The sequence below is a fragment of the Chrysochloris asiatica genome, unplaced genomic scaffold (assembly GCF_000296735.1).
Source record: "Chrysochloris asiatica unplaced genomic scaffold, ChrAsi1.0 scaffold00048, whole genome shotgun sequence".
Lineage (NCBI taxonomy): Eukaryota > Metazoa > Chordata > Mammalia > Afrosoricida > Chrysochloridae > Chrysochloris > Chrysochloris asiatica.
In genome coordinates, this window is record NW_006408566.1 from 11915113 (window position 1) to 11929924 (window position 14812).

Sequence of the window (14812 nt, forward strand, 5' to 3'; positions counted from 1 at the left end):
TCTCATTCCTTTCAGGATGCTTTTTCTTTCGTCTCTGAAGGCCAGTTGTAATGTGTCTTGTTTTGGATCTCTTTGGGGTTTATCCTACTTGGAGTTTGTTGAGTTTCTTGAATTTGTAGGTTCATTTCTTTCTTTGAATGTAGGCCATTTTCTGTCATTATTTCTTCAAACATTCTGTCCTTTTCTCACTCGTGTCTCCTTTTGGAATGCCTCTGATGCATATGTCAGTTTGCTGTTGTCTCATAATTCCATTCAGCTGAACACAGCCACCAGAATTGCTACTATCTTATCAGCGGGTTCACTGATTCTTCTGAACAATCCAACTGTTGTTAAATCCTTCCATGGCGCTTTTCATTTCACTTTTCCAGCTCTGGTATTTCTGTTTGGTTTCTTTTATAACATCTTTTTTGAACTTTTCATTTTATTTTTATTGATCTCCTTTAGTTCTTTGAGCTCACTGTAATATTACATCCTTCTGTTCATTATTTGGGCTTTTACAAAGATGATTTCTCTCTGTTGTGTTCATCTGGATGAAGTTTTCTTTCTATTTTCATTGTGGGATTTGTGATTTTTGTTGAAGGTGGGGCAATGAAAAATTTATAGGGTTGTTAGCGTTCTTAATTCTCTCTGTATTCAGTATTTTTTACAATACTTCCTTCAAGAAACTCTTACAGCAGGTAGAGCCTTCAGACCTTGCTTACCACTTCCTATGAGGCTTATGACAGCTCCTTTTCCCTCTCTATTTTAAGTAGAATTTTAAAAAATCTAGCCCTTGTGTTCCTTCTTTCAAGTAGAACAGAGAAAAATGTACTAATTAATTTGTCCACCAGGGGGACACAGCCAAACAGAACAGAATCAATCTGTGTGACAGGAGAAAGGTCTCTGTCTTTGGTTACAGTTCTCCCCCTGCAGGGCTGCATTTCTGTGACTTGGGTTTCAGTCAGAAAGGCCATACAAACTGAACCTCTGGGTTGGAAACAGGGGGTGGGATGGGCTGGATGATACCCTTTGTTCTTGCTGAAGTCTCCAGTCCTAGCTCTGAGTGTTCCCTTATCTCTGAGTTAGGGATTAGGACCAGCACAAGCCAGCCATGGCTTTCTACCATGACAAGAAGGGAACAGGTAGGCACACCTTGAACAAACCCCTAAGGAGATCTGTCTTGCTATTTCAGAGCCACAACTGGGGGCCCTTGTCTGCATAGGCTGGCAGTGTGTTAGCTAGGGGAGTGGGCTCTGTGGCAGGTGCCACCTCTAGTCTACAGCAGCCAGCAGTTCATGGTTCTGGGAGGAAGAGGGGCAAGAACCGTGGAAGAAATGTTATTCCTATCATATGAAACTCATCTTGACTCACAGTCCTCTGTTCATTGATTTAAAGTCCCACAGGGTCAAGCACAGATTTCCAGCTGTATTTCTTGGTGTATGTGTGGGAAAGTTCGGAACTTAGACCAGTTCAGGCTGCTCTATGCATACTCGCCGTCCTATTATAAATACACCCCTGTAACTTGAGGCAGACACACTGTATTATACGCTTTCTGTATGACAGTCATATGAGCTATTTCCTATGAATCAGTATCTTGTGAAATTGAAAATACAGTTACATTGATTAGATTTATAAAGTTTTAGGCCTTCAGATTTCATTAACATAAATTATATATATACTATAATATAATAATAAAATAATATACTTAATATGATATAATAATGCCTTCATATTTCAATATTTTAGATATATCATTTGAAGAATTCAAATTGTTAGAAAATGACAGTCCATTTTACAGATGTCTAAATCTAGGACCAAAAATCTAAATGGTATTAAAATATGTGCTAGCATGTACTGGGCATAAAAATAATATACCAACATAATGACATTCAAATTTCAAAAGCTAATATTTATTGGCCAAGTATTGTTATTGATACTGTCCAAAGTTCTTAAATACTAATTAGTTTTTCCATTCCTTTGTATTGTTCTATTAAATGTATAAATTTAACTGCTATTATTTCAAAATAAATAAACTTCAAAGTAATTTGCAAGTAAATTCTTTTTAGTTACTGTTAGAAGAACAAAATACTCCTACTATTGCCATTAGATTTTGGCCACCTTAATAAAAAATTAATTTCTCCAAATGTTGTTTTAATTTTTTCTGATTAAAAAATCAAATGTATAATCAAATGGCTATTTATATATATATATATATATTTTAGGTTTTTTTGTTTAATGAACAAGATAATCCAAGACAGTTTAGGATTTTGTAGATTTAATTGAGTATTAGTTTTTTTTTAAAGCTTATCTTTAATTTTTTTAAAATGGAATGGCAAAGTGGCAGCATCAATTGGCTCAAGCGTGGCAACAATTATGAGATTGGCTCAGGACGATGTAGTGTTTCATTCTGTTGTATATAGGGTCGCTATGAGTTGGTACCAACTCGATGGCACCTAACAACAACAACAAAATTCATAAACAAATGTGTTCAGTTCAATTAATAATAAGGCCACACATTATAAATAGTATTTATATTTTAATAATAAAGTAAATAATGTGGAGATAATATATAAATGCATATAAATTAGATTATTATTTGTGTACATCAATTAAGTTGATCAGTATTTAATTGATAAAATAAATAACAGAATAAACCTGAAATAACTTCTTGGTTTGATAATCCCAAGTAGAACTATCTCCTAATTACAATATTTAAGATACAAGAGAATACACACAATTATATATCCATTCTTGTTGTTCATTCAGAGGCATTACATGCTGACAAACCTGCATATAAAAACAGAAAAGTTTTAATTTTCGTTTACATATTGTTATTTTGTATTAATTTTTATAGACATATCTAGAATATATATATATATGCTTAATAGTTCTTGGGTTTTTTTTGAGGGGGATGTATACAAACACACTCAGGAATATAAAATAATTTAAACAACAAAAGGGTACATTCTGCAAGACTGCCTCCTAGCTTCCAGCACACAGCCTTTCTCTTTCCATGAGTCTAGAGTCCTCAGGTACTCTCTCTCTCTCTCCATGTCATCATCTCTGCCTCCATTTCTGGTGTCACTGCTTCTCTGGATAGGGTCCCACATTCTGATTGTGCTCTTCTCCCTTGATAGTCCTAGGGTCCTCTGTTCCTAGACTTTAAGATTAACTACTGTCCCCTTTTGTTACAGAACTTCTACCTTTACAGTTGTGACCATTGCAATTAGTCATGATAACAATTATTTACTATTGAATCATAAGAATCTTATCCCCATCAGACCCGTCTAGACAAGATGAAAACTATTCAGTGGGGACTCTATCTTCCCCTGCACATTCTTAAACTAAACTTCCTCTTAAAACTTTGTAAGCCAGTCACTTTGTGCCTTTATCGCCCCCTCATTTTAAATAGCCAATGTCTAACTTGCCATCTGTCCCTATCTACCCTGTATACCAAGGGGATAAGATTGATACTTGATGTGAAGACTCCTTCCTACTCATTTGGCATTTTGAGCTACTACACCCATAAGTATAGTAGACTGTCCACCGGAGGGGGTGGGAGGGGCATACAGCCAAACAGAAGAGAGTCGATTCTGACTCCTAACAAACATTTATGACAGAGTAAAACTGACCCACAGAGTTTCCTAGGCTGTGGTGCTGTAGGATAAGCACTGGATTGTTAATCACGAAGTGAATTATTCAAACCCATCAACTGCTCCTTGGAGACCCCTACAGGGTCAGTATGAGTCAAACCGACTTGATGGCACGTCACATTACCCATCGTTATGTAGCAGACTGCCCAGTATTTCAGCACATGGAGTAGTTGATGGGTCCAAACCTCAGACCTTTTGGTTGGCAGCAGAGTACTTACCTACTGTGTCACCAGGGCTCCTCTTAATAATGCAGATGAAAATATTTTGAATTTTCAGGATTCATATTACTAGGGGCATTTCTTTGTATTTTTATATCATGTTCAAAACATCTTCATGTACATCGTCATATTTTATCTTTACATTGACCTCATGAAGTACATAAAGCTAGTGGTAATATCTTAATTTTACATTTAAAGGATGTGGAAGAGTGAGGTTAAGTGAATTTCCCATAATCACTCAACCAAGGCATGACAGAACTGGATTAGTGCCAAAGTTTCCTGTCTACCAGTATAAGATAATACTAACATGAATATCATTAGTGGTTCAGATAATTACACTTAAAATAGTTTTCCAGCTCATTGCATAGCTACATGTTTATTCATAGCATAATATGAAATTATCTTTTCAAAGACAAAAACAAAAGGCTTTAATTAGAAAATAATGTATTACCATTGTAGATTTTGGTGCCACTTCTACTGCAAAGATGTTGAGTCCTCTGTTGTTTATGCAGTTTTTACTCAGCTCATTGTTGATGTGAATAATTACTTTATTTTCTGACTACAGAGAAAATTTCATTAGTTAGTCCTTGAATAGATACAAATATAAACTTCAAAATAAACCCTGAAATTCTATTTCAGTATCAGAGTCCACTATAAGTGTGTATACACAAGCAAACCAGCTTCCCCCAACTTTGTCTCTGCCACTTACTCTCATTCATTCTTTTTCCAATCTGTTACTAATTATATAGACATTATATATATATATATGACTTGGATTCACTCCTAATATTTATTCCCAGACTATTGTTACTACAATCATATTTATATTACCTCATTCCTGGGTCACGACAGTAGCAGTCTCGAACTCTTTTCATCTATCTCCAGTTTGTCTACCTTCAAGTCATCCTACATGGAGTCTTGGTATGGTGCTGTAGGAACAGCGCTACACTGCTAACAGCAAGGCCAGTGGTTCAAACCCACTAGCCACTCCTTGGAAATCTTATACAGGGTCACTATGAGTCAGAACCGACTTGATGACACTTAACAACAACAACAAGTCATTCTGTATACTACTCTTCAACTAATATGCCTAAAATATCCCTTTTTTGTGTTACACATTCATTCACTCATTCATTAAACATAAATTTATTTAGTACTAACTGTGTGAGCCACTTTTCTAAGCTCTAGGGACACTGAAATAAAAGATACAATTCCTAACCATAAGGAGCTAGGCTCACAGTCTAGGGAGACAGAAAATTGAAATGACAATTACAAAATGTTTTGTTAAGTCCTGTGATAAGGTATTCACGGGACTCTACAGAAGCACAGAAGAACATTAACTCAGAATGTGGGATCAAAGATGTTGATGGAAGAAGAGGTGACACTTAGGATGAGAGGATGGATAAGAAGCAAGAGAAATCAGAAGGAAGCTGATATATATATATATATATATATGAAAAATAGTGGTGGGTGGTTATGTGCCGTGGAGTCCGTTCCAACTCATAGCGACCCTGTAGAGGATTTCCAAGGCTATCAATCTTTACTGGAGCAGAAAGCCTCATCTTCTGTAGAACAGCTGATAGTTTCAAACTGCTGACCTTGAGGTTAGTAGTCCAACTCATAACCACCATGCTACCTGAACACCTTATAGGAGAAATAGAGGAATCAAAATATTGCCCAGGTGTGGCATTGTAGGATCAGCATTGGGCTGCTAACCACAGATTGGTGGTTCAAACTCACCAACTACTTCTTTTTTTTTTTTTTTTTCCTTTAGAATTATTTTATTAAATCATAAATGTACAACAGCTTCTTAACTCTACACACGCACTTAAATTTTTTAAAGGAAAACGTTATGTCTTATTACACCATGATCCTGGCTAATAGCTTTTCAAAACTTTTGAGAAAAATCTTAAAAAAGGTTTCACATGTCACCTGAAACTTACAAATTTAACATTATCAAAGAAGGAATGCTTCTACACTCTTACAAAGACCACTAAAAAGAAACAACAATTAAAAAGCTAAGAAACTGTCTCAAAGGCATTTTTTTATTACAATCCTTCCTCCATAGTAAGGTAATATTATTAAATAATCCAATCCATTCACAAAATGGCTCTCTGCATCTGCTTTGGTGTCTTCTGCCATATCACTGCATATTTATGCATGACTGAGATAAGAGTTTCCTTAACATTGTTATTTCGATAACCTGAAGCTGTTCTGTTACCTCTGGACTCTCATCCTCTCCTATTTATACAGTGAAGCCCATGGCAAGTAGGAAGAAGCTTAATATCGGCTCCTCCCTCCATAACACCCACTTCCTCCACTGCCTCCTGGACCATAATTTCCTCCACCATATGGTCCACCCATGTTCCTGCTACCAAAGTTTCCACTCTTCCTTGGACCATAGTTAGCAGGTTGTTGACTATAATTTCCAAAATCATTGTAATTTCCACTTCCATAATTTCCTTCTCCATAGTTGTCATAACCACCTCCATAGCCCCCACCCTGGTTACCATAACCAGGTTCTCCACCACCATATCCTCCTCTTCCTCCTCCATAACCAGGGCTATCTCCAAAATTGCCACCTCCAGGCCCTCCTCCACACCCATTATAGCCATCCCCAAATCCATGACCACTTCAATATCCATCAGATCCTCCTCTAAAGTTACTTCCTGGTTCTGGTCCAAAATTTCCTCCACCACCACGTGAGTCCCCAAAACCAAAGTTGCCTCCTCTTCCACTTCTAGAACTTTGGCCCTCTTGCATTTCTTGTCTAGATAAAGCCTTTCTTATTTCTGCATTATGACCATTAACATTGATAGATTTTCTCAAAGGACACAATGCAGATTTCAATCTTCTTAAGACTTCTTCATAAGATTATGAAGAAGCTTATGAAAACTGAAATCTGCATTGGTAAGAAAATGGCTGGGTAAGTAGAGCTGAGGAATTTTTTTTTCATCATGACAATATACCTACTTATTCTTTGAAGGTAGAAAGTGCTGTCCTATGAGAAATCCACTGGGAAACTTTACACTGCTCAGCCTAAAGCCCTGGGAATATTCAAAGGAACATGATTCAAGTCCCTTGAGGATACCAAAATAGCCGTTTTGACAAGGTGTAAATGGAAGAACTCTTTGGGGAAAGGTTAGAGGGATGGAAACAGAAGTATATAGACCTAGATGGAGGATATGTTGAGAAACAATAGTCCCATGTTTTAATATTTTTGTTTAATAAAGGTTTCAATGATTTTGTAGCAATCCTTGTATAATCTAGATCTTTTCTCTACCTTCCTAATATTCCTCCACATGAAGTTCTCTGCCTATACAAAGCAGATTATCTTTCTTTTGTCTACACTTCATATCAACTCTTCCCCATGTTTTTCATTATACTGTTTTTTGCTGCTTCTGTAGAATGTCTTTCTGCGTATTTACATCCTTGTAGAATTGGGCTGCGAACCACAAGGTCAGCAGTTTGAAACTACCAGCTGTTCCACGACAGAAAGATGAGGCTTTCTGCTCCTGTAAAGACTGACAGTCTCAGAAGCCCTGTAGAGGGTCACTATGAGTCAGAACCGACTCTACAGCACACAACCACCACCACCACCATCATCCTTCAATGTTCAAATTCTTTATTACATACAGTCCTCTTCCCCTTCATCAAAACTGCTCCCCTGATTTGACAGTCCAAACTAAAACAACTATGTTGTTATTGTTGTTAAGTGCCTTCAAGTCAGTTTTGACTCATAGTGACCCTGTATAGGGTTTCCGAGGATCGGCTTGTGGTTTTGAACCGCTTACTTTATGCTTAGCAGTCAGTGCCTATCTTACTATACTACACCAGGACTCCAACTATAAGAGGCAGAAGTACAATTACACTTTTTTAAACATATAAATCATATTATGTGATTTAATATTTATTATCTGATCTCTTTCAATAATACTAAATTTGTTTTTCCAACTTCTCAACTAGCCTATTGTTGTTGTGAAGTGCTGTCGAATTGGTTCTGACTCATAGTGACCCTGTGTAGGGTTTCTGAAGAGTGACTGGTGGGTTTGAAACACCAACCTTGTAGTTAGCAGTCCAGTGCTTAACCTATAGTGCCACACCAGGATTCCCCATAAATGCCTTGAAATCAGAAACCATGCTTTACACTTTCTGGTGGACCCTACTGTGACTGAGTTCACTATATAATATATAACTCAAATCGACTCAATATTCAGCTAAACCTTAAGTTTAAGGCAGACATGAATATAAGTCTCACCCCAAGAACTAAAAGAAATACACCAACAGTCCTAAAACCCCAGTCATATTGTACAAGCCTTTGTGAACATGTGCAATTTTTGAGAACTGGGTATCTCTTAATTGAAGTATTTATATATGTATTCTCTTGACCTGAATACTAATAAATAGTAGTGGAGAAGATGGCCAAAGCTAGAAACAATTGGCTTGACAAAAGTAAAGTCCTAGAGAGTGAAATGTATCTAACCCTATAAATGATAATGTTGTTGTTTTGTTGTTGTAGGTGCTGTTGAGTCAGTTCCAACTCAGTGACCCTGCATAGGGTTTCTGAAGAGCAGCTAATGAACTTGAACCACTGACCTTGTGGTTCAAACCAACTTTGTAGACCAGTGCATGGGATTTCTGATATTGTAAAGCTACTGTAAAAAGTGAGACTAATTTTTTGCCCTTATTTTGTTTATGTTATTTCTTTAAAATGCAATGTCTATTTTTTGAGACAGCTGTGCACATGTGAATATTTCTAGTAGAGTAGCGCAGTGGTTACGAACCGGGCTGCTAATCTCATGGTCAGCAATTCAAAAATACCAGCTGTTCTGCAGGAGAAAGACGAGCCTTTCTGCTCCTGTAAAGATTTACGGCTTGGAAACCCTGTGCAGGGTTGCTATGAGTCAGAACCGACTTCACGGCACATAACAACAACAACAACAATCAAAATACTTGGTATCCAGATTACACTCTATCTTCACAGATCTTCTAATATCTAATTTTCACAAAATTTTAAAAGAAAAAAAAGATCATAAATCTCTAAACGCCTATGTAAAAATGATCATATGCAGTTTACGTTAGAAACTTGAGGAAACAGAAGAATCGCCCATCAGAAGCATCATTAATGAAGTGGGATATGGAATTACTGTGCAAGACTAGAGTGAGAAAGAAGGTGGACCATACTGGCAAACATCATATAGAGATATGGTGCGCCACCTCGTAACTGGTACCTTGTTTTCAATAACTGATGTGATCCAGGAGTCACACGTGTACGTATGAACAATGATCTTCTCATAGCCATCCATTACTTCAGCATCACCTTTATGCAGGACAGATTTACAAATGGCCTTCTCAAGTTGCCCACTGCAGCCCTCCATATGGACAGCTTTAATTCTTGGCTTGCATTTTTCTGCATAGATATCGATGACAAATGGACATGCCTAGTATGAAAGAAAATCAAACTTCATTTCTGCCTTCCAGTAGAACTGAAAAGAATTCACTTATTTAAAATTATTTAAAATAATGCGGTTAGCATATGATTTAAGAAGATGCACTATACTTTGTAACCTATTCTAATTTTCTTTTTTTTTTTTCCAGGCATTTTTTTTTTTTTAAGGTTTTTATTGTGGATTGAGTAAAAGTTTATAGGGCATATCATCAGTTTTACATTCAACAAATCATATACCTTGTTTCATTACACTGATTATAATCCCCTCCATGTACCATCAGTTAACAGTATTTCTCTCTATCCACTTTAGCTTTTTAAAAAACACATAAACAAAAAAACCCCACTCAGGCATATATAATAATTTACATCTCCAAAGGGCACATTCTGCAAGTCTGCTCCTGGCCACCAGCTCTTAGTCCTTCTCTTCTTAGTCTATGAATCTAGAGTCCTCAGCCGTTCCCCCTCTCCATGCCCCCATCTCTGGCACTGCTGCTTCTCTGGATAAGGTCCTGCACTCCGCTTGTGCAGTCCTCTCTTGATGGTCCTGGGATCCTCTGTTTCTGGACTATAAGATTAATCACTCCCCTTTTTCTGTTACAAAACTTCTACTCATGATAACAGTTATTCATTATTGAATCTTACAAATTGTATCCCCATCTCTTTTCACCAGACCCATTTAGACAAGATGACAGCTATTCAGTGGGGACTCTTTCTTTTCCCCTATGCTTTTTTTTTAATTAAATAAATGTTTTATTGTGAATTGTGTGATAGTCTACATGGGAGAACATTAGTCTTACATCCATTCTCTCATACATCGTTTCATTGGCATAGTTACCATCTCGTGGATGCATCCTCATCCAACCAAAGGGTGTGCCCTGCAAAGCCTGCCCCCTCCCCCACCCCCCACCCCCCACAGTCCTCAGCCCCTTTCCCTCTCACTGAGAAGACCCAATCACTTGCCTTGATGTCTCCTGGGCAAGCAACCTGCATGTTCTAATTTTCTTTTGAAAGAAATTTTAGAAAGGACAAGCAGACCCGCCTGGAAAGCCAGAGCAACAGAAAATACATCTTCAAAGAAAGAGCACCAGGAAAAAAGCAAAACAAAAATGGCAGGACTGACCCTGCCCAAACTTCCTGAGCCAGCCGGACTCTGGGCCTCCTGCTCCCATTCGGAGCCACGTGAGCAGCGACTCCTAGGTGGGGCCTGTCTGCTGATCGCTGCCAGTGGGGTCTGCTGTGCACTCTTAAGTGGTTGTTTTCATTGCACTCCTTGAGGACAGATCACCTGCGTGAGGGTTTTAACAATAGCAAACCACCAAGGTGTAGGCACTGCCAGTGGCTATAGCCCGCATGGAATGACCTGTACGACAGCATGTAAGACGCCAAGGTCTACATGGTGAAAGTGGACTGCATGACAGACTTTGATGTGTGCTCTGCCCAGGGCCTCCAAGGATACACCACCTTAAAGTTTTTCAAGCCTGGCCAAGAAGCTGTGAAGTACCAGGGTCCCCAGGACTTCCAGATGCTGGAGACATGGATGTTGCAGACGCTAGGTGAGGGGCCTGCGACATCAGAGCCAGAATGGAACCGCTCAGAGCCCCTGAGCTGAAGGAGGGCCTGTATGATCTCTCAGGGAGCAACTCTTGAGCTACACATTGCACAAGGCAACCACTTTATCAAGTTCTTTGCTCCGTGGTGTGGTCACTGCTGAGCTCTGGCTCCGACCTAGAAGCAGTTGGTGCTGGGCCTTGAACATTCCAAAACTGTCAAGATTGACAAGGTCGACTGCACACAGCACTAGGAACTCTGTTCTAGAAACCAAGTCCACGGCTACCAGACTCTCTGGTTCTGAGAGGGCAAGAAGGTGGATCAGCACAAAGGAAAGTGGGACCTGGAGTCACTGAGGGAGTATGTGGAGTCGCAGCTGCAGAACCCAGAGGAGCCCTCTGAAGCCCCAGTGCTGGCTGCGGAGCCTGCTGCCAACAAGGGCACTGTGCTGGCACTCACCAAAAGGAATTTTGATGACACTGTTGCCAAGGGACTCACCATCATCAAGTTCTACGGGCCCCCGTGGTATGGCCATTGTAAGAATCTGGATCCCATGTGGGAGGAACTCTCTTAAGAAGGAATTCCCTGGTTTGGCAGAAGGCACAATAGATAGCTTAAGTGGATTGCACTGCGAGCGGATTATTTGCAGCAAACACTTCGTGTGAGGCTATCCCACATTGCTGCTTTTCCGAATAGGAAACAAAATCACCGAACACAATGGGGGCACAGACCTGAGTCACTGCAGCATTTTGTCTTGCTTCAGGCAAAAGAGGAACTGTAAGGATCCAGCTGAATGTCGCCTCTGCTCCCCGCTGCCTCCACCCAGTGCTCAAGAGGGTAGTTATTTGGAAAAGTGAATGTGCTAAATGTGTGGTATCTTCTTTGTGTGTGTGTTTTTAAAGCCAACACACTATAAGGACTCTTTATTAAGTTTCTCTAAGTAAATGTGTAACTCATGGCCAAAAAAAAAAAAAAAAAAAAAAATGTTAGTATGACTGACTTGAGTGGGATAAAAAGGAATGTTGGGAAACATGATTACAGAAAGCAGAAAGCTTGTAAGCCTGTCTTCAGCCTATAACTGATTGGAATATCTAAAAGGGGTTCTAGAACTTGCCCAGTGAAATAGGCCTCTTGTGGAGCCTTCGCAGTGTTATAAGACCTTAGGTGGACTCCTGAGCCCCATTCAGAAACTTCTGAGGTGGAGCATTCCCCCCAGAAAGGACAAGCAGACTAATCTGGGACAATTAAAGTGAAAGAAGATACATCTTCAAAGAAAGATCATTAGGAAAAAAACAAGACAAAAATGGCAGTATGACTGTCTGTCACAAGAATAAGCAAGTTGTTCACTGGGAATCCATCAAGGCAAGCAATCAAGTTCCTTCATGACAAACCCCCTCTAAGACTGAAACTCATAAGGAACAAATGAGCAGGCATGCAAGCTTGCTGACAACCACACTGGTCTACTGGTGAGTGGAAGTGGGGGAAAGGCAGCAATGAAGAAATGGGCTGAGTTCAACCACAGTCCATAGACTCCCTAATTAACCTGGAGATGAGAGAGGGTGAAAAGGAAGGGCTTGTTGGTCCAAAGTGTGGTGAAACCTGAGGACATAGCCACAGAGGGCTAGAGCTGAGAATGAAGCATCCAGCTGATATGAAGTGAGGGGAGATGTACAAGAACACGTAAACTTGCAGATATTACCCATTTGACCTAGCCTTCCTTGATGGCTTGATAATCAGAACTCAAATAGATGAAGATAAAAAACGAAAACAATTTTTGATAAAGGAAACTAGGGTGAATTGCTACAATTTGATGAACTTGACCTATATTCATGGATCTAGTAGCTCAAAATAACAAAAGAGAGGGAAGGAGTCTTCACATCAAGTATCGATCCTATCCCCTCAGTATACAGGGTTGGTAGGGACAGGCAACTTAGACATTGGCTACCTAAAATGAGGGGGCTATAAAGGCTATTTTGGATCTATTGTCCAGAGGAAACAATCGTTGGAGAAGGATGTCATGCTGGGTAGGGTGGAGGGTCAGAGAAAAAGAGGAAGACCCCCAACGAGATGGATCAGCCAGGTGGCATCATTGATGGACTCAAGTGTGGCAGCGGTAGTGAGGTTGGCCCAGGACCAGACATTGTTTCGTTCTGCTGTGCATGAGGTCGCTATGAGTCGGTTACGACTCGATGCCACCTGACAACAACAACATAAAGGCACGAAGTGACCGTCTTACAAGGTTTCAAGAGGGAAAGGAGAACTACCGCATAGAACCGTTATTGTAAAAGATTAAGAAAAAGAAGCCACCCTAAAAGGGGAAAAAAATTACATACATATTTGCTGATCACTGGGATATATGGGATGAGTTGAGAGGAGGGAGGGAGGGGAAGATAGAGCAAGGATAGGGAATAGACACAGGATAGCTTGGGTGCTGGGGGAGTGGGGAAGGCAATACACAATAAGGGGAAGGGGAATGGAGAATAAGGCAGATGGGAGAACAATTAGGCAGGTTTGCATGGGCTAAGTGGGACAGAGGTAAATGAGGATGTATGCACAAACTTGGAACAAAGGGCTCCGGGATACAGGGATTGAGGCATGGTTTGAATGGGTAAAATAGGGGAATAATGTTAAGATGCTTGTCTGTCTTTTGAATCTTGGTTTCCCTTGCCTACCATTGTAAAACAGGCACTTGAGGGGGAGAGAAAGGAATGCCAGAAACATCACAAGAGAAAGCTTGTAAGTCTGTCTTCAGTCTATAACTGATTGGAATGCCTTAAAAGGGGCTAAAAGTTGCCCAGTGAAAGAAGCTTCCTATGGAGCCTTTATATTGCATAAGACCATAGGTGGAATCCAGAACCCCATCCAGAATCGTCTGAGGTGGTAAAATCCCATTTGAAAGGCCAAGTGAACCAGCCTGAAGTGGCTAGAAGTACAGAAGATACTTCATGAATGAAAGACTGGCAGGAAAAATAAAAAACAATAACGGCAGTCTGATTGACTATTACAAGAACAAGTAAGCTGTTCACCCAGGAGTCATCAAGGTAGAGAAGAGCCATCCCGTCAGAGCAAACCCCTTCCAAGACTGAGACTTGAGAGGAATACATGACAGGCAAGTGGTCTGGCTGGTGACCAACATGGGAAGAGGCGGAAAAGCAGGAATGAAGTTGGGTGTTGGGTCCAACCACATTCAGTAGACGTCTATGAGCCCAGGTGGAAACCTGGTTGGCCAGCAGTATGGTAAGGCCTGGGGATTCCTGGCCCAGAGGCAGTGACATGACCACAGAGGACTAGAGTGGAGATTGAAGTGTCCAGCTGATGTGAAGTGTGGGGAGATGCACAGGAATACCCATACTTGTAGATAGTATCCATTTGACCCTGCTTCAATGGCTGGATGATCAGAACTCGACTAGAAGGAAAAAGAAGGGGGGGGGGGGGAAGAGTAACCCGCTACAATTTAATAAACTTTACCTATACTTAGGGATGTAGTAGCTCAAAAAAGGGAACAAATATTTACAGCGAGGATTACTCCCAACCCCTCGGTACACAGGGCTGACAGGGATGGGCAACTTGGGCACTGGCTGCCTAAAATGGGGTGGGGGGGCCTACAAAGGCAAGAAATAACTGGCTTACGAGCTTTCAAAAGGGAGCCTAGTTCCAGACGGGGCAGGGGAAGGTAGAATCTCCACTGAATGGTTTCCAATCTGAAAGGAGATGGGGATAAAACTCTTGTGGTACAATAGTGAATAATTGCTATCAGGACTGACTGTGAGGGTTTTGTAACAAAAGGAGGGGAGTGGGGGGGAGACAAACAAGATGGCGGATCGGGTGGACGTATAGCAGAGAGCTCCGCCAACAACACCACTGAATACACGACCAAGTAGGTTCAGGGGATGGTCCCAGAACTCTGAACCACATATAAAGGAATACTTAGAAGGTTGGAAGGCTCACAGCTGGGGGAATTTGTG

General features: G+C 40.3%; 1 protein-coding gene and 1 pseudogene across 1 annotated transcript in view; one reads left to right on the forward strand and one right to left on the reverse strand.

Moving 5' to 3' along the window:
* Positions 1-2505: 2505 nt before the first annotated feature.
* Positions 2506-14812, reverse strand: part of EFCAB7 (EF-hand calcium binding domain 7) — a 78952-nt gene continuing 66645 nt past the window's right edge. Inside the window, exons 12-14 of the mRNA XM_006862465.1 lie at positions 9082-9291; positions 4302-4409; positions 2506-2766 (exon numbers count right to left, since the gene is read on the reverse strand). Of these exons, the coding sequence (XP_006862527.1) occupies positions 2692-2766; positions 4302-4409; positions 9082-9291 (393 nt within the window). The 3' untranslated portion in view covers positions 2506-2691. The remainder of the gene's footprint in view (positions 2767-4301; positions 4410-9081; positions 9292-14812) is intronic.
* LOC102841588 lies at positions 10621-11628 on the forward strand (annotated as a pseudogene).